The sequence below is a fragment of the Silurus aristotelis genome (genome assembly GCF_946808225.1).
Source record: "Silurus aristotelis genome assembly, chromosome: 3".
In the NCBI taxonomy this organism is placed as follows: domain Eukaryota; kingdom Metazoa; phylum Chordata; class Actinopteri; order Siluriformes; family Siluridae; genus Silurus; species Silurus aristotelis.
Window position 1 is genome coordinate 23407959 of NC_139576.1, and position 23267 is coordinate 23431225.

The following is a 23267-nucleotide window of genomic DNA, read 5'->3' on the forward strand; positions in this document are numbered from 1 at the left end:
TAGAGCCATACATTAGTACATATACGTTTATCTGCAATGAGCAAGCCAGTGGCAACAGTGGTAAGAAAAAACTTCCTAAAATGGTATGAAAAAATAAACCTTGGGAGGTTTCTGGGGGATATCAAATGTCTATTCATTATAGTTCCAGGATTGTTTAGAATCTCGCACGAATGTTTCCAACAACTTGTGGAACCAGTGACTTGATGAATTGAGACCAAAGGGAGGATCAACTCAGTGTTATTATAGTGTTTCAAATGTTGTGTGTGTGTGTGTGTGTGTGTGTGTGTGTGTGTGTGTGTGTGTGTGTGTGTGTGTGTGTTTGTGTGTGTGTGATTTTATGCATGGGAGTATAATAACCTATATTTAATACATAATAAAAAAAAATTATAATAATAAAAAAACAATAAAGTATTAAATAAATAGTGACAAATAAATAAGAACAACATGAAACAATAGTAACAAGAGTCGACTATCACCCATTTGTCCCTTTCCGCTTTCCGTAGCTGTGTTTAAACAGTACACTAGTATACTATTTAGTGTGTAAGGGTAGTATGCTGCAGTAATAATAGGGGTGTGTCGCCTGTACTTACTGCGTAGTGCGATACAAAAACTGGTATCGCACTATGTAGAATTCCGGTTGTGTTATCGCTTGTATTATCAATGACTTTCGAAAACTTCTAAAAAATGCAACAAAGTCTCTTGGAAATGTATATTCACACATGTCTCGGGTTAGATCGTGGTCCCTAAGGAGAGGGTGGAATTGCGATGGTGTTCCGAAGTTGTGTAAGTATCGGAAGAAGAATGACTAACTTTCTGTTCTTTGTAGGAGAGCTGTACTTTCACTTGCAGCAATGATACACCCTGACAATCAGAGCAAGTTTGTTTAATTACACTACTGTTTCAGGATAAAAACAAACATCTAGTGATTTATTGAAATAATCAACTTGTTTCGGGCCCACCTTCACATCAGACATGTTCATAAGGCGATGAGATGAAGACCAGAAGTGTGTGAAGATGCCAGTGGAGTGGAAACATTGATGGAGGTCCAGAAGAGGTACTTGAATTCCAATCATATATGAATAATAGGCCAAAGGGTATTATTATGTTGTTGTTATTATGATTTCACTAGCCACCTTACTGGGTACACATACTATATATGAGTGCATTTTATAATTACTATATAATTATATATTTGTGCAGGTTTATAATTACTGGTTGTATCTGTTTTATGCGCAATTTATCAACACCGTCACACACCACTGACCGGATATTTTTTGGATTTTGGACCACTTTCTAAGCACATCAGTGAAACTGAAATATTAGCCCCATAGGCACTAGGTGGGTCCAAATCTGTACTTGAGGTCTATATGGAGTTTTGCATGTTCTCGCCATCTTTCTGTGGTTTCCTCTTAGTTCTCTGGTTTCCTCCATCCTGCCAGAAGCATAATGCTAAATTGCCCTGAGGGGTAATTGTGTAAATGTATGGAGTCTATGGTTTGTATTGCTTCCACCCCAGAATTCCTGGGATAGGCTTCGGATTTACTGTGGCACTGGGTGTCATACAGTGATACCTACAAAAATCACATCAAGACTTTAAGAATTGTCCATCACCCAAATAATATCTGATATGTTTCTTCTCGTTGACATATATTGTAAAGTGAGGTTGGCATTATCTATAAGAAACAAATACTTAAATATTAACATATAAAGTACATCTTTATGGAAGCTTTAGCTAATTAAACAGAGTGTGTATATCTTTACATTATGGTTTATGTAGTTTTACCTGTGGATATTCTGTATAATTAGTTTTTTATTTTTTATAAATGTTTTATAGTTCTGAAGAAGAGGAGGGCTCGCATAACAGAGGTGTGACCTTCAGATGGCAGGGCTACTCATGCACTGTTAAACCTGTGAGGGTAATTCTTTCACAGCCTGTGCTGCAGGCTGCACTGGGGATCAACCATGGAGTTTTACTTACAAGCGGTAAATACCTGTTATATTTATTTATACTTAGGTTGACTCAATTTTGAGAGGTCTTGTGTGACCTCATGCATTTCATTAACATTCTTAAAATTTAGTTGTGTTTAAAAGACTGACTTGTTAAACGTCCTTCTTTTCCAGGTGGCCTTGTCTACAGCTTTGGAGAGCTTCCATGGAAGAAAGACTTGAAGTCCCAGACAGTTGAACCTGTGCTGGAAAGTGCTTTAACTGGCCACCATGTGGTCCGTGTGTCTACAGGAAGTTTTCACTGTGGTGCTGTAACAGAGGAAGGTATAGTGCACATGTGGGGTGAGAACTCCCATGGCCAGTGTGGTATCTCCGGTTTAAGTGTTGTCTCTAATCCTACACCAATCAACATTGTGGATGAAGAAATTATTCCTCCCGAACTCGTCCGGGTCCACGATGTGGCCTGTGGGGCACAGCACACATTAGTTCTGTCAAGGAAGCATGAAGTGTGGTCCTGGGGTAGTGGCTGCCAGTTAGGTCTGGTGACCACTGTGTTCCCTGTGTGGAAGGCACAGAAAGTAGAGCATCTATCAGGGAGATATGTGGTCCAGATTGCGTGTGGTGAGTTCCACAGCCTGGCTTTGGTTCGCTCGCTACCCCTTTCAGAATACACTCATCAGTCCCAGGACACATGTGGCCAGTGCAAGCAGCCTCTTTATAGTTTGATTGACAAGGATGATCATGTTATTATTTCTGATAACCATTACTGCCCACTAGGGGTGGAACTATCAGACACAAAGCCAGCATCAAAGCAGGCATCTCCAGCCTTGATGCCAAAGGTGGAGATCTCAGCAGAAGACCCACTGAGTTCTATTGTGCTGCCTGGAGATTTTGGCTCAAGTCAAATAGCGTTGGATGAATCTTACAGTGATGACACAGTAGGTGCGAAGGAAGTGGATCACAGTGATCCAGCCTATGAGATTACGACGGCTAGCTCTGAAAGACCACAACAACGTCGTAAACGAACCAAAAGCTCTGTTTATCCAGATGAGCAGGCTTTGAAAAACTACCTCAAAAGGATATCTGACCAGTCTCAAACAGAACAGTTTGAGATTCTTTCCAAGAAGGGTTCATGTCCTCCAAGCCGTCAGACGTCACTCAAGGATTCTTATATACCAGACCAAAACAACAAACCCACATTCCCATCATTGCCCCCAGTCACCATGATCAACGATTTTAAATCCTCATTTTCAGATGATATTGCACTGATGACGTTACAAGACTCTGTCATAGATTCTGTCTGTGATGACACGTTTGAAGACGCGGTCATTTCTTGTGACCCTTTAAAATGTAATAACTTTGAGGAAGTTTCTGATGAAAGCTTCTCTACTGATGGTAACCAATGTCTGCATGTGTCACTGGAAGTCAAGAAGAGTGCCAGCCTGACAGACATTAGGATTGATGATTTGGATGGAGGTAATCGCAGAAGATCATTACCTGGCTTAATGTCACCAGGTATTCTAAGACCTTTCGCTTGTAAAATAACTCATGAATGACTTTAAAAAATATTTATAGCTACTCTTTAATCACAAGATTTGTCTCCTTTTTGAATTCTCTACCTTGCAGTATCTCCAGCTGTGTTGCTTCGGTGCAACCTTGCTAAAACCAAAGGAATCAACTCAACAAACTTAGGGAACTCGGAGAAGGAGAATCTTCTACCGTCTCTCTCTACAGAGGTGTGGACTTGGGGCAGAGGTCAAGAAGGCCAGCTAGGTCATGGCGACACTTTGCCCGGGTTAGGCAGATCTAATTATATTGTTATATAAATTATTATATATGTATACTATTTGGCAATAGCAATCATTGTAATATTATATAATTATATAAATATTTTTCCTACATAATCCTCAGGTTACAGCCACTATGCATAAAGAGCTTAAACAACAAAGAAGTTATCAAGATTGCTGCTGGATCATGTCATTCTTTGGCTTTGACAGCTCAGTGTCAGGTGACTGCAAAGTGAAGTGTGTGATTTTTACATTTTGTCATTCTGATGCTTATTACAATGTAATGATCTCAATGTTCTTATATTTATGTTTTTTTCAGGTTTATTCTTGGGGTTGCAATAAATTAGGCCAGTTGGGTCAAATGAGCTCTCACAACACTGTACCACAGCATGTGAAGGTATTAAACCCATCACTTCTGTTTTTTTACACAGAAAATTTTTGTTTAGGATGATTACTGTTGGTTTAGGATGGTTTTGCACTAGAGTTGCTTTAAGATTGCAATTGCCAGGAATAGTTTCGCACTCAGGTCTGTGAACAGTTTATAACTTTAAACAACAAAATAGACTGCATATAAAACAATACTGATATTTAAATATTTATAGAAGGGGATTATTTATAACCACATAATCTAGTATCAGCCAAATTAGGACAGGTTCCGTTTTCCACCTGGTTTCTTCCTCATATTATCTCAGGGAGTTTTTCCCTGTCACCTTTGTCTCTCTGGAATGCTCATTAGGGAGATTTATAGATTTATAAGGAGATTTATTTATATAAATAGATTTATAAGGCTAAATGTATTTATTAAAAATTTATATTGTGAATGAATATAATATATTCATTATATATAATATTTTAATATTTTTTAAAATGATACATATATAAATATATAAAATGATACATACAATTATAAATATATATATATATACACACACACACACACACAGATAGTCGCCGACTTACGACCACGATTGGGACTGACAGACCGGTCGTAACACGGTTTGGTCATAAGTAGAGTAAGCTATATGTACAGTACGGTGAAATTATGCCAGTAGCTGGTTAAAAAAAAAAACGTACGCCGCGGCTAGTGATTGTGGTCGTAAAGTCGAATGGTCGTACGTTGCATAGGTCGTAAGTCAACGACTACCTGTATATATATATATATATATATATATATATATATATGTATGTATGTATATATGTGTGTGTTTGTGTGTATAAATATAGTAGAACATGTTTAATTGCTTCCTTCTCTCCTAAATTGACGTAGATGTCTGATGGTATACGTGTCTGGGATGTGGCGGCAGGGCAGGCACACACTGTGCTGTTGGCTGATGGAGACTGCTTACAACCCATATTGTATTACACTGGTGAACAGGTGCAGGCATGGAAGGACTGTCATGCAATAACCTACACACAGACACCAACTCTGCTGCCCTTTTTCATGACTGTTAGTGTATACAGAGATTCCAGTGTTTTCATAAGCCTATAGAATATAGAGCTATACAGCAAATGTTACACAATCATCATTTCTGTAGTTGTAATGATGTGTTATTTGTGTTTGATTTTCTTTGTGTTTGTGAACGCAATTATGTAACCTCCAGCTTGGCTATGTGAGCGGCGTTTTTGCTGGAGGACCGAACTGTTTGGCTCTAGCTGATCGAAATGTGATGGGTTTCATTGCCACTCTACACGAGATGGCATCAGCAGAGAGGAAGTTTAACTGCTTGCTCAGCACAGTGAAGAACCAGATTCTGCATCCACTACTGGCTCGGGGTGTGTAGCAAGTCATGGAAAAAGGGTTTGGTTTGGGTGTAGTAACCTGAAGAGTCTAATGCATGACAGGAATGTAGCAGCAGTTTGGCAAGAAACCATCTCATTATATATTGTAACATAAGTTAATATGAGTTGCAAATTTGAAACTTTTAATTCCTTCTCAATATTTACACATACGAGGTGGTATCTATTTGTATGTATTACATGCTATCACCTTCAAAATAGTCCCCTTGCTGCAGCAATACAGAACTAAAAGCATTCGCGCCACTTCTGGAATGTGTCCTGGTAGGTCTTCTTTTTAAAGTGTGTCAAGCACCTTCTGCAATTTGCGCTGGTTTTTCTGCAACGGTGTCAAAACAGCAGTTTTCAAGTGGGATCTTATATATTTGGAAAGAGGGCAAATTCCCCTGGAACCAAATCTGGCGATTAAGGTGGAAGTCAAATGGTGTTGTTTCTGCCGAGAAAGTTGCGCGTGAGGAGAGTTTGGTCAAAATAGCAGACATAGCAACACACATGGTCGGAATAGCAGCATTTGCACACGGTACACAGGATGATGTCTTTTGGAGCGCTGACTTATGAAGGTTGGTGCTCCCTGTGAATGTGCATGCATTCTTGTGCTGCCATCTGTTGGTGTGTTACAAAACTAGTATAAAAACCTTTTGATACCACCTCGTATACAGTTTGAGATATTATTTCATTTACATTAAATAATTGTTCAAAATGTTACTGCCTATACCATATAGAGAGTCCTGATATAAAGCTTTTATTTATTTTATATATTTATATATGTTATCATTTGTTTTGTTTTTTTGTTTTTTTATAGAAGGAATAAGCTCATGTTTGGGCCAGACCCCTATGCAGCTGTTCAGGATTATGGCAGAAAGATACAGTAAATTGCGCCATCTAATCGGGCAGCACGCCACCTTTCTCAGTGCCTTCCTACAGCACAGAAGAGACGTGAAATCTCTAGCCATTTTTCAAAGTACAGACCATTTCCTGAACACCTATAAAAAGTAAGCATCAATAATTTGTTTACAATGCAGCCATATACCTGAATGAGTACGATACAAAATATTATTTTTTACATGTATGACAACTATGATGATTTCTATTTGTGTTCCTGTGCTGCTAAACTTCACAAAGCACCACTGACAGAAAAAAAGCACTTACAACTGACACTCATTCCATTCAGCTTATAAATAAACACTCATGTCACCACCATACATTTATATCTTTTATTTTGAATAATCATGAATTGTTTCTGTTATCTTCACCACAACATACAGGTATAGCAGTTCTGTAGGAAACTTCCTTGTCATGGGAGGATTCCAGTCACTGGTGAAGCCCTCTCAGTATGTTTCATGTTTACTTCACTATTTATTCAATACTCTAATAAAAATTGAATTGACCACCTTTGTTTTCCCTGTCAGGGAATGTTTGGGGAAAAAGCTGGAACTGGTACAAAAACTGTTGGACCTTAAAGAGAAGAAAGTCTCGCTGAATGATTTGCTAGTAAACCTGTTTTACATGCCACTGCAACACTTACATGACTACAGTAGACTTCTCCTGAAACTGGCTACTTGTTTTGATGTGGTAAGTGCTAAAAGTACTTTTCTAGCTTCTGAAGCTGTTTTGTGTTCTGTGTATTTTCTTGCACTGTCTTGTGTTTTCTTTGCACTGTTTGCACCAGGTTGCACACATGCACCTTATGTGGTGAAGACACTTACTAGTCCTTGTCCCTGTGTTTTTCTGTTTCTGTGATTGTTGTTTTATGTAGCATCAAGGTTCTGGTGGAACATTGTTTCATTTCAGTATACTGCATCAGCTATATATGGTTGAAATGACAATAAAAGCTTCTTGACTTGACTTGACTTATAGTGACTTTTGCTCTAATATCACCCTTTTATTTCAGGACTCTACAGAATATCAAATGATTCAAGATGGCTATTATAAATATGAGACCTTGGCACAACTTCTAAACAAACAGAGGAAAGAGGTGGAGAACACATATAATTTCTGGAAGAGCCTTTCAGGAAAAAGCTTGGTCAGTTTTTAAACTACTCCAAATCCTTACAAAGAGATTGCATATACAGCAGAGTGCAAAACTTTGCATTTATTCTACGATAAAAAATGTTTCTGGCAAAAATACAGAAATCCAAATCAAGGCAGGAAGAGTGTAACAACAAACATAGAGGTTTGCAAACAATTATAAAGGCAAATGTGGAACTATTCAGAATGCATATATATATATATATATATATATATATATATATATATATATATATATATATATATATATATATATATATATATATATATATATATATATATATATATAAAACGCAAAATATATTGACTCTTATCTTAACATTATAGAACCTAATTAACAGAAATGTATTATTGTTATAAATTACAGGGCTTTAATGTCTTCATTTAATCCAATTGGTCTAATAACTTTGTATTTAACTGTAAGTACTTTTCATAATCAAGCTGTTGTGAAGACTTTGCAGTTTACATTTGTTTGACTCACCTTCTTTAAAGGAGTCGCTGAGAAGGCCGCCGCGCCGACTGGTGTGTGAGAGTAGCAATAAGGGTTTGACCCTGCAGAATGCTGGCAGATTCTCAGTCAACTGGTTTATCCTCTTCAATGATGCCCTTGTTCATGCACAGGTCAGTATGTGTGCTGTTGCCTAAAGTCATGGTTTTTCATCTGTGGTCCATCATGCGTTTAAATTCAAGTTCACATCACAACTGTATTTTTTATTCAGGGTTCCATTCCATCTAAGAAGTTTGTAAGTATGTTTTTGATTGGCCACCAGCAAAATTTTTTGTATTTACTGACTTGGCTCAAGGCTTTATTTATCCTTTTGGGTGATTTAAGGATCCTATTTTTTATTATTAAGCAAGTCTTTATCACTTTGTTTTCCTCTGCAAATGTTGTAGCTAAAACCTAGCTTGCCTGTGGATATTCAGCCTGCATGCTCTGCATTTCTGCTTGTCAATGCTGATTGGTTTAATTGAAAATATCTTTAATTGAGAATTCCTCATTTGTTAAGCTTTGACCTGTTGGTCAAAATTTATAAATTACTATACATACAGTCTCCTCCAAAGGTAATGCAGCAGAAAGGACAATTCTTTGTACACTGGAGACATTTGGGTTTGAGGTGAATATAAGACAATAAATTGTGATGATGTAACTTATGATGGTAGCATCACAATGAATTCAGAAAACTACAGACACTTTCTGGCTGATAATTTACGGAAAAATACATCTGTAAGCGACGCTGTACAACCCAGGGAGAGCATCACAAAAGAACAATGCAGTGGGTCACCGGCTTAATGCATTTATTGCAAGCAAAATATTAATATATTTAAATATTAAAAGTTTTACATTCATTTACTTTAAGACACATTGTTCTTATTGTTATTGTACTACTGTTTACTTAAAAATCGGGTAGTCTGCCACCAAAAGTGTCATGTTCTAAGTGTTTATCAGAAACGAAAAGTATTATCTATTGACTCTTCTCCTTTTAATTTTACACCCTGATGTCTTCAGTACACATAAAAAAGGGCCTTGTTGTTCCAATACTTTTGAAGGGCACTGTATATAAGTATGCTAGACTAAATACAATATGTATAGCAAATGTATGTCACATCAAAATCTAAAATGATGTAATGCATAGATGATTTCTGATTGAGTAGTAGAATGTTACAGGTTTACATTTGCTTAACAAAATACAACATTTTATATTAAAAGCACAAGCCTTATAGAGTTCAATGTAATTCCAAAGCTTTTTGGTCTGCTCTTCTCTCTAACCTCATGATTGATTATTTTATGCACACTGGAGGCTTGTAGTCTTTCCATCTGATTTGTTTTTCTCATCCCTTAATCTTGAAAACTGATTGAGTAATTCTGCTGAACTGTGTGCTCACTTTTACTTTAAGTTTCTGAGCTAGTCTGCATTTTATATGTAAACATAATTATACCCAGGCATTTAGCAGATTACTTTTTGCTATCCCCAAAATGAGTAGTCTGTTCATCACTTCACCGTTTCTCTTCCTCTTCTAGTTGCTTCATGTAAAGCAGGTTTAGACAGTCTGAAATCTCTCTGTTCCCTTTGAGTGGTTACCCATTTTTCCATTTTGCTAGTTTCACTGGTGTTCCTATGTTTAGATATTCAGACAATTACAGTGTTTTTTTTTTTTCTTAAATGTTTTCTGCTGTGTCTTCTGCAGTGCAGTGAAATATTTTCTATTCTTCTTTATTTGTAAACTTATGGTAGGCAGTCTGATATTTTGGGTTTGAGCAATGTTTTCCAAGGCACTGGACACAGGAAACATTTCTGAGTGGATTTTGAATCATGTATATATCAATGGTATCTGTCTTTTTCTCAGTTTTCCTCTTACCATAGTTATCCTCTGGCCACACTTTGGGTGGAACCTATCTCAGACGAGAATGTGGGATTGTAAGTTACTCATTCACTTACCTTTAGCCATTACAATAACATTTGTGTATTAGTACTCTTCCTGGTGAGCATTAACTACTTACATACCAGGCTTACATTCTTTAAGCTCATAACTACATTCTTTTGTTATCTTTACTTTAGCTACTGATTAAGAATCAGGATAAATAAGTCTATGACAAACTAAGAGTCCAAGGGGTTGTCCTATTCTGATAAAATGGTTTAAAAAAAATGACCCTACACATGACATTTAGTCATGACAGGTTTTCATTGTGAACAGATATGATATATGAGTATTTCAAGGTTTGTGCATTTAGTTTTTGAAGGATCACAGCATTTCATTGACTATTTACTTTGAATTATATGTATCTAACTTCTCTGATAATTATCCAAATAACTTGAACAAGACATGTGAGACCAGAGCACCCAGGCTGTTCTGTGGTCCTCTGAATACAGCAGTTTGATCACTCTAGAGTAATGTTTTTTATGAGCCCTTCATTATAACATTGTCAGGTTTGGACTGAAGCTAACGACCCCTGAAGAAAGTTTTACTTTGTTGGCATCTTCATCGGAAGAGAAGGTACAACTCAACATTGATTATTTGAACCTGTTTATGATTCACAAATATTCTGATTGTTTTCAGTCTCAGTTTTTACCAAATAGCTTTTAGTCGTTTTGAACAATCGTATTTTACAGGCAAAATGATTTGATCTTAAACTATTCCATTATATGAATTATATACTATTTTATAAATTAGTATTTTGTATTGCTCTGTATCTCTCGCTTTTTTTCCCTTTCTTTGATCAGGCAAAGTGGCTAAGGGCCATTAACCAGGCTGTGGAAGAGGTGCTTGGAGTGGGTCAAGATAGTCAGCCTCTCAATTTGAGTAGCAGTCAGAGGGCAGAGCCTCCTATTTCCCGTACTGCCACTTATATGTTTACTAAAGAATGCAGGTTCAAAGATGCCACCTACGATGGCCGCTGGCTCTCAGGCAAGCCTCATGGCAGGTATATTCATGTCTTCTGCAACATTATTATTATCCATTATGACCTAGTGATATTATAGGTTGCTATGTATCTTTAGTCCAGTGTATATTTCAGGAGCTGAAATGCAAAAATTGGCTTTTCGTGATCATTTAAAATAGATAGGTTTTTTTTATAACAAATAGATAAAAACATTGTGCTTATCAGAGCTACCAACTGCCTGGCTGAAGTTCACTTTGACTTAATTTTTTTTTTGCAATCTACTATATAGCACATTAAAATCAAACCAAATGGTACAGTCCACAGAACCACTGTCTTCAGCTGTTATTGAGCGTTGTTTCATTTCTCTTTCAACAGAGGCACTCTGAAGTGGCCTGATGGCAGAGTTTACTGTGGGACGTTTAAAAATGGCTTGGAGGATGGGTCTGTAGATCAAATTAATAATATTAATTCACAAAAATGGGATGTTCCATCATGTTCCGTCATCATGTGTTTTCTGTCTCTAGGTTTGGAGACTGTGTGATGCCCAACAAGTCCAACAAGTATGATCGTTACAAAGGCCACTGGAAGGAAGGCAAAATGCATGGATTTGGAACATATTGGTAATATGCCTGTTATGTTGAGTCATTTTGCTGCTCGCTTGTTTTTGGAATGTGTTGTTGACCTAGTGTGTCTCCTGTGCTCAGGTATGCTACAGGTGAAGTGTATGAGGGATCATTTCAGGAGAACCTACGTCATGGCCATGGCATGCTGAGTAGTGGCAGATTGGCCTCTTTCGCCAGCAGTGTGTTTGTTGGCCAGTGGGTCCATGACAAGAAAACTGGCTATGGCGTATTTGACAACATCACAAAGTTTGTGAACTTTACATCGTTTTTTTAATTAGATTTTTTTAATGGTGTTCTCTTTTTAAAGTTGAACAAAGAGGCTTCTGTAATGGAATGTCAGCTATGCTGTCTTTTGCCTTTCAAAGCCTTCAAGCATAACAAATCTGGAGGAAACAGGGATTTAATTTTGCATTAACCAGCTAGCTGTAGCTCTATTTAAACAAACTTTAAATACCCATTGTTGAAAATTATTGTTGCATGATTTTGTGTCAACAACAATTTTTTTTAGTACATTTTATTCCCATTTCAGAGGAGAAAAATACATGGGTATGTGGCTGGAGGACCAGAGGCAGGGCACCGGGGTTGTTGTCACCCAGTTTGGTTTATATTATGAAGGAGAATTTAGCAATAATAAAATGCAGGTAAGTGCAAAGTATTCACTTGACATATAACTGGTTTTCAATTGTTGAATAAAGCCATTTTTATTTATTACCAGGGGACTGGGCTTCTGCTCTGTGATGATGACACTTTCTTCGAGGGAGAATTTTCAGAAGATTGGACATTAAATGGGAAGGTAAATTAGTTGAATTTCACAAAGTAGTTCTTAAGAATTGTGTAGTACAATGTGTCCGATTTTTGTTGTAATGTGTTATACAGGGTGTCTTATCCATACCTAATGGAGACTCATTTGATGGTATCTTTCTGGGCGAGTGGGGCTCTGAACTAAAAGTGAGTGGCACCTTTACAAAGCTGTGCCTATATGAGACTGAGAAGACAGAGAGTAGGACCTTGTAAGTATCTGACTAGCACTTTTGTTAGTAGGTTCATATTCATTAACATTTTTAGTACTGCTTTACTAATTAATACCTAGATTACTTTAGTAAAAATTTGAGGGAAAATTATATAGATTTTAAAGGGTTAAATAAAAAAATATACCAATTAGTATGCAGGGGAATTATCTCTTAATTATCCATATAATAAACTTTTCTGTGCTAATCTAAATTTACCTCTCTGTGGATGATAATGTTGAACTTGCCAGATTGTAGTGTTTTTTTCTTGTTTGTTAGTGAGGTTGGTCGTTATGCCGTCCCGTCTGAACAGAAATGGACAGCTGTGTTTGAGGAGTGCTGGAACCGGCTGGGTTGTGAAACCCCAGGAGTGGGAGAGAAAGATAGAGCCTGGGAGAACATTGCAGTCATACTGACAACCAGCCGCAGGCAGCAGAGCAACAGGTAGGCATGCGCACACACTCACACACACACACACACACACACACACACACACACACACACACACACACACACACACACACACACATGAGCATGCATTTGGTTGTATCTATAATGAGGTCTTAGTGCCGGTCCCAAGCCCGGATAAACGAGGAGAGTTGCGGTAGGAAAGGCATCCAGTGTAAAAACGTGCCAAATCAAACATGCGGATGATCCGCTGTGGTGACCCCTAATGGGAAAAGCTGTAAGAAAGTTTATAATGAAGTGTTCATACATTTTAACCTCATATTTATCACATCCAACTCTGTATGTGTAATGTATACTCTTTATTTATGTCTAATGTCTGTTAGTTAAGACATTTCGGGGGGTTTGTATACTGTGTGAAACAATTACAAAATACAGCTTGAATTGAGTTAAGTTGAGTTGAGTTGACAGATGTTTGTTTGTGTGTTTTTTACATGCAGTAAGGGTGCTCTGAGTCGCTCCCAGTGTAAGATGCTGGAGAGCTTAGAGATGATACCTCAGCATGTAGGTCCTGTTACTGCTGAAGTCTATGACATCATCCGTCGTTACCTCCTCAAGGTGAGACCACATCTCTTACTGATTCCACATCTTTTGTGTCTGAATGTAAATGGTTTAATATTGTGATGCACAAGTTCTCTTCATAAAATTAAATACAAATGTGTGCACAGTATTTAAAATTTTTTTTTTTTTACATAAGCAGACCTGCACATTGTCACTCCAACACTTAGAGATTTAACAGGCTATTGCAGTGGTCCCCAAACTTTTTTGCGACACGGACCCGATTAATGTCAGACAATAATTTCATGGACCGGCCTTTAAGGTGTGGCGGATAAATACAACAAAATAAAATGATACAACCGGCATAAAAACTGGTATTTTTTACATATAATAATAAACGTGAATCCACTGTGTTGTTTTTTTTTACATTTTGTTAGCTTGGGGGGTTTCAATTTAGTGGTAATGTATTATGTGTTAGCGGCCGGAGCCCCTGTAAGAAGGTAGAGGATGGAGGTAAGACATGTGACCGAAGCATCTTGACATGAATCAAGAGTGAGTCATAAACAGATGTGGTGGAGAGAATCCAGTAATTTTTCAAAATAAAACATCGTTCAGAATCAGATAATAAATACAATGGAAATAATGGAAGTTATGTATTCTCTCTGTGCGGCCTGGTACCAATTGACCCAGGGACCGGTGCCGGTCCGCAGCACGGGGGTTGGGGATCACTGGCCTATTGAATGTTGTTTACAAACACAAAATAAACACAGTTTTACATAAATGTCGACTCTTACCAGGCATGTGATACTCCGCTGCATCCTCTGGGCTGGCTGCTGGAGACCTTGGTCACTGTGTACAGGATGACGTATGTAGGCGTGGGCTCTAACAGAAGGCTTTTAAAGCAGGCTGTAGAGGAGATCCAGTCCTACCTCGAACGCATATTTCAGTTGATCAGGTAACTGCTGTGTGATTCATAGAATGCCAGGAACCATACACTGTACATTTTAGATGTGGATTTAAATATGAGAAGGGGATTGTCTGAATTACATATACAGTAATCCCCTGTTTATCGCGGTGGTAACGTTCCAAAACCACCCGCAATAAACGAAAAACCGCGATAAACGGACGCCACCTAAAAAAAAATAATTTTTTTTCATTATTGCAATAAATGTCATTATTTCATCATGAAACTCAAAACTCAAAAAACAATTCCCTTTTTTTATCTATCGTGCTATCCGCGAGAGACTCAGCAAATCAGCAAAACAAATTAGATATGTGGCAAATGCAATTCCGCAATAAAGCAGGGGATTACTGTATTATATTTTTATATATTTCAAATTAGAGCTGTTGCTATTGATTATTTTAGTAAGTGAGTATTCTACCGATTATTCAAACAATTATTCTATTAATTGACAAATAAGGAGACTTTTTCTTTATTAAAGTGCAATATTAAATATAAAAGAGAAAATAAGACGGGTGTCAGGGAACCACCAGCTACGCCTCCCTCTTGCACTCAGCACATTAGCTCAGCCTTGCCTCCCTACTAATCACCTACACCTGTCTCCAATCTACACTCCTCTTTTTAAGGCCCCTTTCCCGCACACTTACTGTTCAATCTACAGTTTGCACTAGAGATAATTCTTGGACGTCCTATGCTATGGATTCTACCCGTTTTCTGGTTTGTGCTTCTGCTGAAGCTCCTGTCCTCTGTCCTAAGGCAAATGAAGATTATTGACGTTATTCTGGTTTACAACACTGGATCCGAGTGTGAAAACGGGTCTCTTAAAATGTAAAAATGTAAATTTTATTGCTGAAATTGCATACAAGGATATCAGTGAAAACTAAACCCATTGAGTGCATTCAATTGCCATATTACAAAATGCAAAAACAAATATATAAATAAAAAGTCATAAATAAAAATATATAAAATTTCAGGTTACTATTAAAAAAAGCACTGTACTGTGATTTCTTTATATTTTAGTTTGAAATGATTCCAAACCTTGGAAACTTTCTGTCGTTCTCTTTGGCCTGAAAACACCGTTTTCACCACAGAAAAAAAATAGATTCCCTAATTCCCGACTTTTTTTCTCACAATTCTGAGTAACTTATGTTCTCGCAGCTGCGACTTTATTTCTCGTAAACATCCAAAATGTTTAGTGCATCCACCAGTAACCATGGTATTGGCATAAAGTTTGAAGCTGTTGGTCTATGAACGAGGTCACCTCTGCTTCATCTGTCTTGTTCTGTCTTCTCCAGAGCTGATTGTTAGACAGAATTCTCTCCAGGGATCTAAGAGTTTGATACCATGCGATTTTACTGATTGTAGTCAAGGGGGTGACGCTGCCCGATTGGCAAAAAAACAAAAAACAAAAACAGAATTGCAATTGAAAAAAGTCAGAATTAGGCGATACATTTTTTTTTAGGTGGCAAAAACAGGTTCCCATATGAATCTTCTCTTCACCCCTTGCTGTTTCCGTCGCGTTCCCTTCTGTAATTTCTCTCCAGAGCGCTACAGAGTTTAGCGAGTGGCGCGACAGGAAACAGTGCTCCGTGTGTAGTTAAATGGACTAAACAAAGCATCAAGAAAAAATTATTTGCCTCGTGATTTTTTGTATTCGAATTACTCGAGGAAATGTTTCAGCCAAATTTAAAATATTATTATTAATGATATCATTTCATATGTTAAGTGAGTCAAAAGTAAGGGTGAGTCAACTTTTTCTTTCATTTTATTCGAATTGTTGATTGCAAATTGTTTTTACAGAAATGTATGTAGTTCAAGGTAGCAGTAGAAGTGACATTTAGGAACCATGGACCTGTAGCATGTTTTCACTTTTGTAATTAAAATATGATGTACTCTTATTCTAAGGCTTTCATTAGATTCACTTATATAACAAGGTATCTAGTTTTAAACCAGATCATGTTTCTTTCTGATTGGTCAGCAGGTGTTAATTCATTTATCAAAGTTGTTCAGATTCAAGGTTTCTTCTTTGTAACATGCTCTCATTTACAAATACTTCATTGTTTGAAATCATATAATTTCTTCCAGGTTTCTGTTTCCTGGTCTTCCAGAAGAGGGTGGTTTTATCCCCGATTCTGAGAGGAAGGCCAGTGACTCTCTGAGCAGCAGCACATGCTCAAACTCCAACCAGCAGGGGTAAGACTAACAAATGTGCTTAAGAATATTATAGCCCATGTAGTGTAAAATTATATCCAGCATTTAAATGATATCCAAGGTTTAGTAGTTTTTAACTGAACAGTGAAAGAGTTACAGAATTGACTATGAATTTACATTCATTGATTGTTCTATGTAGTAGATTTACAGTATATATATATATATAGTATGTATATGCTGTATGTATACTGTGTATTTTGTTTGTGTTGCAGTTGGATTGTCAGTTGCACCACTTTGCTGCTTCCTGTTTTGTTACCTCGTCTCTATCCTCTTCTCTTCACACTTTACACACAAGAGAGTGAGAGGGAGGAGGAGGTGTATTGGGAGTGTGTGATGCGCCTCAACAAACAGCCTGACTTGTCTTTGCTCACCTTTTTGGGTGTGCCTCAGTGAGTGATTTAAACAAGTGCACTACACGCATGCGGTCAAGTGGACACCCTGTCATTACAGTGATTACTCACTGATGTTTTCTTAAACAGACAGTCCACTATGTATAGTATATGTCATGAACTAGAGTACATTCATTGCTTTTGTTTCTTTTTAATTTTTCAGAAAATTCTGGCCAGTCTCAATTTCTGTTTTAGGAGAGATAAAGGATGTGAGTATAAAGTATTATACAAAAATAAATAAATAAATAAATAAATAAAAAAAAAAAACAGTTTAAATTGTGGCAAAATATATGTTCATAATAAATGTGCAAATTTTAAACTGTGCATACCAAATTCTTGGTAAAAAAAAATGTTACAGGTGCTGCCTAGCAGTATAAATGCTTGTTTTGCCACTGCTGTGGAGACACTGCAACAGATCAGGTAAAAGACACATACCTATGCAATTTATATGGTTTCACATAACAGGAAATGAAATATACAATCTGGTGCTTATCAGATTCTAGAATCATGTTAAAACAACCTCATATGAACGACAACACGTGACATTAAGCAGTATCATTATTTATTTTTACAAAAATCGAGCAGAAATAGAGAATCTATGTGTGCAAGTCTAAGTTCACCTTGTGGTTCAATAGCTTGTAATACCTTTAGCAGTAATAACTTGAGGCAGTCGCATTTTGTATGACTTGTATCATTGTGGGGGAATTTTGGCTCATTGTTGATGTTTATGGGTATTTGTTTATGCACAGCTCAATTTACCCAGGTGCTGCGGCTGCAAAACAAGCTGAAATCATCATCCACCCCTCACTGTGCTTGACATTTGATATGAGGTGTTTAGACTGATATGTGACTAGTGTTTGGTTTTCACTGAACGTGGCACTGTGCCTTTTATGGCCAAACATCTCCACTTTGGTCTCATCTGTTTAAAGGACAGATTGTTCCAGAAGTCATGTGGTTCGTTCAGATGCAACTTTGCAAATCGAAGCCATGCTGCCATGTTCTTTTTGGAGAGAGGTGGCTTTGTCCTGGCAGCTGTTCTAAAAAACATACTTGTTCAGTCTTTTTCTAATAGTGCTGTCGTGAACTTCATTATATAACTTGCTAACCGAGGCCTGTAGAATCTGGGCTGTAAACTCTTGGGATTTTATTGCAACTTCTCTAAGCATTGCACGATCTGACCTTGGGGTAAATTTGGGTGAATTCTTTAGACTTAAATGATTTCCTTTGTGAACTGTAGCATTTTGGACTTGCTGGATTTTTCTTTTTGCAAATGGCCATGCAACGCTTCCTAGATTTTTGGAAAGCAACAACTGCTTCTTTAATATGATTGCTGATTTTCCCTTCTTGGCATTGTGTTAACACACCTGAATGCTGAAAGCATTGTTTGTAGCTTATCTTATTTGTGATGCCATTTTGGTCTCTTTTCTTCAGCACAACTTTCACTCCTGCCGATAAGCTTCAGGTCATACAGCTGACCTTTGAGGACCTCACACAGGAAGTGCAAACCTTGTTGGGTCAGGACTTCCTGTGGTGTATGGATGACCTCTTTCCAGTCTTTCTCTACATAGTTCTCCGTGCAAGGTATGGTTAATACACAACAGCCTCCAGTTCTATCATGTTGCTCAAAATCAAATTTACTACAATAGTCATGTTAAGTGCATTTCCTACATGTGATATCCTACTATATGTGAATTCAGGATCAGAAACCTTGGCTCTGAAGTGAGTCTCATAGAGGACTTCATGGATCCTGCTCTACAGCATGGAGAGCTCGGACTCATGTTCACCACTCTCAAAGTATGACAGCATCACCACATCTCCACAGACATGCCACCACATGCATTATACACAAATATAGATAAGATTTACATTTATTTTATTATTTAGTATTTTCATGCATGAAAGCCTCCTTGCAGTATACACACAACCAAACATGATGGCATAATGATGTATTTAGGAGTACAACACACAAAGACAAGAAATTGGAAGTACAACACACAAAGAAAGCACTCTATTTAATAGTTTCTATAGACACTTTTAAATCGAGTTTTTAAAGGCGATATTTCACCACTGCAAAATTGTTCTTAATTAACATTTGGCCCTGTTTACTCTTTCTCATTTCATGCATCTTGTTGTGAATTGAATCCTAATTAAGATTTCAACCACATGCATTTAAACTTTTTTTTAAATATGTCTCCGGTCAGATGCACTAATCCAATATCTGTAGCTTGCATGTTTATATGCAAATAGACTCAATATATATTTTTTTTATTGTGATTAAAATCACTTTTTAAATGCTTTCGATCATGCTAGCCTTTAAAAGATATGTTCACTGATATGTTTACAGCTCATTCTCTGGTGAAGTTTGTCAAATATACTCTCGGAGGAATTGTCAAAAATTGTGTTTAACATGCAGTTAAAATACAAACCACAGACAGCATCCTAAAACAGTTTGCGCTGTTGAATTGAAATTAAACGTCTACTATTTATTGTATTTTTTTTTATTTAGATCGGCTATGAAGGTGATTGTTCCATTTTTTTTTATTAATCTTATCTCTACATTCATTCTATCACTGCAGGCTTGCTACTGCCAGATCCAAAGAGAGAAACCTACAGGCATGTAGAAGCCACATTTTTTACAGGTGTATGTTAAGACAGCTTTAGTCTTTGGACAGTGTTTTGGATGCAGTGCATTCTACAGTATGATTCAGATTGGAAACTGTTTCATAGATTTGGAGCAGAGAACACTGACATGTTTTCATGCACCTTCATTACTGCTTTTAAACTAATTACATTTTTATAAGGAACTAGTTTGTTTAATATTTTGGTGTTTGTTATTTAACTGAAAAAATGAGTCATTTTACTACTGTGTCAGAGTTCATGCTTTTCGGCAATGATTAATGTTGTACTGCATAATGTTTTTTTTTCCTCCTACACTGTATTGTAGCACTACTTACTTTATCTAATGAAACAGTTATTAGTGCATTAGGGGACATTCAGTACAATTGCATGACACTTTTTTATTTTTACTTTTTTTCTTCTAAACTATGCATGAAACTGTGATTTTTTTTTTAGTGTGTCACCTATGTGTGACCATCTGCATAAAAAGACAGCTGGATAAAATTTGAGTGTTTTTTCCTCACACACATTTATCTTAATATTTCTAGTTGACACTCTTAATTTCCTTCCGTAGATGTTTGTCACACAAAAGTTAAAAAGACAAGTATTTTACATTAATTGTTAAGAGATTGGGCACTCTCCTTTTGTTTGCACGAGTTTGAGATGTAACATTTGTACTTTCCTGCTTTAGTGGCTCACAAACTGTTAAGCATAACAAACAGTGATTGCACTGAGGCAGAACACACACACACACACACACACACACATTCTTGGTTTTGTTAAAATAGAATGCAAAATGCAGTTGAAGCTGAGCTCTGTAGTAACCTAATACCATCCCATCATCGTTATGGGCTCAAAAAGGTTAAAATTGTGCTGGGTCTCCTCTATATTTTTTATTAGGTCTGCAAATATCAAGTGGTTACATTTGGATAATTTATTTTGGATACATATTTGTATTGTAGACAATGACATTTTTATCAGTTTTAAAACAGACTTTATTGCTTATTAATCTAAAAAGGATTTGCTAGAATATACAGTAATCTGTTTATCACGGTGGTTAAGTTCAGTTCACCCCAAAAATGCTATTTTATGTATACAGTACTGTACTGTATTATCCCTATAAGTGTTTTGGTCTATCGTGCTATCCGGATATTCTGTATACATAGCACCCCACACTATTGTTACTGTTTCTGTGTTCATTTTATGGTGTTTTTCCTTTTCTGGTTGTGTTTGTATTTTAATACAATGTCTTTTAATTAAGCAGAGAATGTTGTTAATGCATGGTTACACGTTTGTATCTGTTCCTGGATTTTTGTCTGTTTGACAATTGTCTGTTTTATGTAATGAATGACTACTGAAAATCTAACCTATAAACATGCTTTCCTAACTGGCCACTTTAGTAGGAAACCCCAGATCTTTCGTTCAAGTAACCATCATGCAGACTTAGTCATTTCACAGCAAACATCAGAAAATGGGAAACTGCTGATTATCTCTTTCATGTTTTTTTTTTCATGTAAAAAAACAAAAAAAATTTATTTGTGAGACGAAGTTCTGAGGAATGAAATTTTTAAATCAAGACAAGTCACAGTAGAATAACAAGACTAATTGGAGCTGACAGGAATTCTTCGGTAACTCAAATAATCACCTTTTACAGCCGTATTAAGAAGAATAGTATTCCAAAATGCACAACAGCAGAAGACCATGAGGCCAGAGGTATCTGAGGCTATATATAGAGAGAGGAGAATATCTTTTGATTAATAAAAGGACAACAAAATATTCGGTGTACAAATGTTTCTAGTGATGTGGCCAGTTTTGTATGCGTGCTTGCAAGTGTTTTCTGGGTGTGCATGTCTGCTGTATTTGTATATCTAAACTTTCTTAGTTTAACTGCAAAGAAATTGTTTTCCACATGAATGACATATCTGACAAATCAAAAACACGGCAGGTATACCTGGAAAACTGAGTATTCCAGTCATGCAAACCTGCTATCACACACAAACCTGACAAAGCAGTTGCCTGTGTCTCTGTTAAAATGTTTTATGTTAACTTAATGTTACTGTTAATTGTCTCCTTACTGATACTGGGATGGATACACTACTAGTCAGGTTTTATATATTTTACTTAATTTAAATTGTATAATTACCAAACAAAATATTATAGAGCAGCAATTAAAATTATATATATATATATATATATATATATATATATATATATATATATATATATATATATATATATATATATATCTTCCCGTGGGCTCACCACCTGCAGGAGGGACCGTAAGGGACGGTGCTGTGAGGATTGGGCAGCAGTCGAAGGCGGGGCCCTGCTTAGACTGCTGCCCCCGCGACCCGAATTACGGATAAGCGGGAGAAAATGAATGTGAATATGAATATATATATATATATATATATATATATATATATATATATATATATATATATATATATATATATATATATATATATATATCTTTCTAAAACCTGATTATAGTGTTTATTCTTAGATCTTTTGGAGACTTTAAGGAAGTGCTTTATTAAATGCAGGAGTACTGGGAGGTAAAACTGTTTGTGTTAACTTTTAAATTTAAATGTGTTTAAAAAAATCTGATTTTGTAATATTTAAATTGTGACCATGCAAAAAATATGCAGTGTTCAAAAACTGGCAGTGTATTCATCGAAATAAGATTGTATTGTTCCTCTCTTTACCCTATGCAACATGCATACTGTTGATACAGAAGAAGGAAACATACATATCTTTTTCAGGGAGACACTCACATTAGAGTGATGAGGGATTTAATAATTATGTATAGATAATCTACAGTCATTATAACTTGTAGGGAAAAACTGTAATATTTTAATCTATTTTTATTAGAATGATTTTTTTATTGAATTAATATATTATTGGACGAATAAATATTCTGAACAAAAGTCTGAGTGAGAATTGTTTTTATATGTTGCCTTGTTGGTTCTTAAAATTTTTTGTTTTTCGGCAGGAAGCTGGGATAGTCAAATTTTGCTAAAAATATTTTCCTTTTGTATGTTTCCTGAATGATAGTAAGGGTGTAAATGTCAGAAAAAAGGTACTAGTCAAATGTCATACTTGTGTGGGGACAAAATTAAAATGTGAAGTGATAACTAGTTGTAACCCTGTTTATACTGAGAAGAGTATGACCTTATTTTGTTAGTCTGTCATGTCATTTATATATTGTGTCTTGTGCAATTCTGGGTTTAGAAGATGGTGTAACTTGTCTCTCTCTGTTCCATGTGATTTCCAATTGAATTTAAAAGTTTGCAGAAATAGGCATTCTGGGATTATATTTTGTGTGTTTAGCCTGAGTGTGTAGGTGTGCAAGAACATTGAAAGAACATAGAACTAAACTTTGAGTAGAAGATATTATGGTAGATATTAGTGTGGTAGAAGCTACAGGCCTCTCGCTCTTGGGATTCAATAGGATTAGAGAGAATTAGAGGATTAGAATCTGTTTTCTAATCATTCCTTAAATAAAATTCATGTACTTGTTCATAACCAGGACAGACATGACCTAAAACCGTTAAATGAC

At 36.4% G+C, this 23267-nt stretch overlaps 1 protein-coding gene across 2 annotated transcripts; it reads left to right on the top strand.

The window, feature by feature from the left end:
- The first annotated feature begins 538 nt into the window (after positions 1 to 538).
- als2a (alsin Rho guanine nucleotide exchange factor ALS2 a) lies at positions 539 to 20764 on the top strand. 2 transcript variants are annotated; one of them, XM_083537974.1, is made up of 34 exons: positions 539 to 783; positions 971 to 1054; positions 1835 to 1983; positions 2122 to 3462; positions 3574 to 3742; positions 3859 to 3955; positions 4054 to 4131; positions 5002 to 5181; positions 5336 to 5507; positions 6331 to 6520; positions 6794 to 6859; positions 6938 to 7100; positions 7420 to 7551; positions 8049 to 8177; positions 8276 to 8299; positions 9903 to 9973; positions 10484 to 10550; positions 10778 to 10977; positions 11311 to 11376; positions 11460 to 11555; positions 11640 to 11804; positions 12088 to 12199; positions 12274 to 12351; positions 12435 to 12568; positions 12845 to 13009; positions 13471 to 13588; positions 14326 to 14483; positions 16575 to 16682; positions 16913 to 17089; positions 17253 to 17298; positions 17448 to 17509; positions 18521 to 18670; positions 18787 to 18883; positions 19666 to 20764. In XM_083537974.1, the coding sequence occupies exons 2-34, from the start codon at positions 1038 to 1040 to the stop codon at positions 19708 to 19710; spliced, it is 5022 nt and encodes a 1673-aa protein (XP_083394100.1). In that variant the 5' UTR covers positions 539 to 783; positions 971 to 1037; the 3' UTR covers positions 19711 to 20764. The 2 variants fall into 2 exon arrangements, with proteins under 2 accessions (XP_083394100.1, XP_083394101.1); XM_083537975.1 differs by lacking the exon at positions 8276 to 8299 and having other exon boundaries at positions 556 to 783.
- The last annotated feature ends 2503 nt before the right edge of the window (positions 20765 to 23267 follow it).

Excerpts from the sequence above, each read along its gene's own strand:
- als2a (XM_083537974.1), top strand. Across the intron at positions 3,743-3,858 it reads CATGGCGACACTTTGCCCGG|GTTACAGCCACTATGCATAA; the intron begins GTTAGGCAGATC and ends CATAATCCTCAG. Across the intron at positions 7,552-8,048 it reads GCCTTTCAGGAAAAAGCTTG|GAGTCGCTGAGAAGGCCGCC; the intron begins GTCAGTTTTTAA and ends CCTTCTTTAAAG.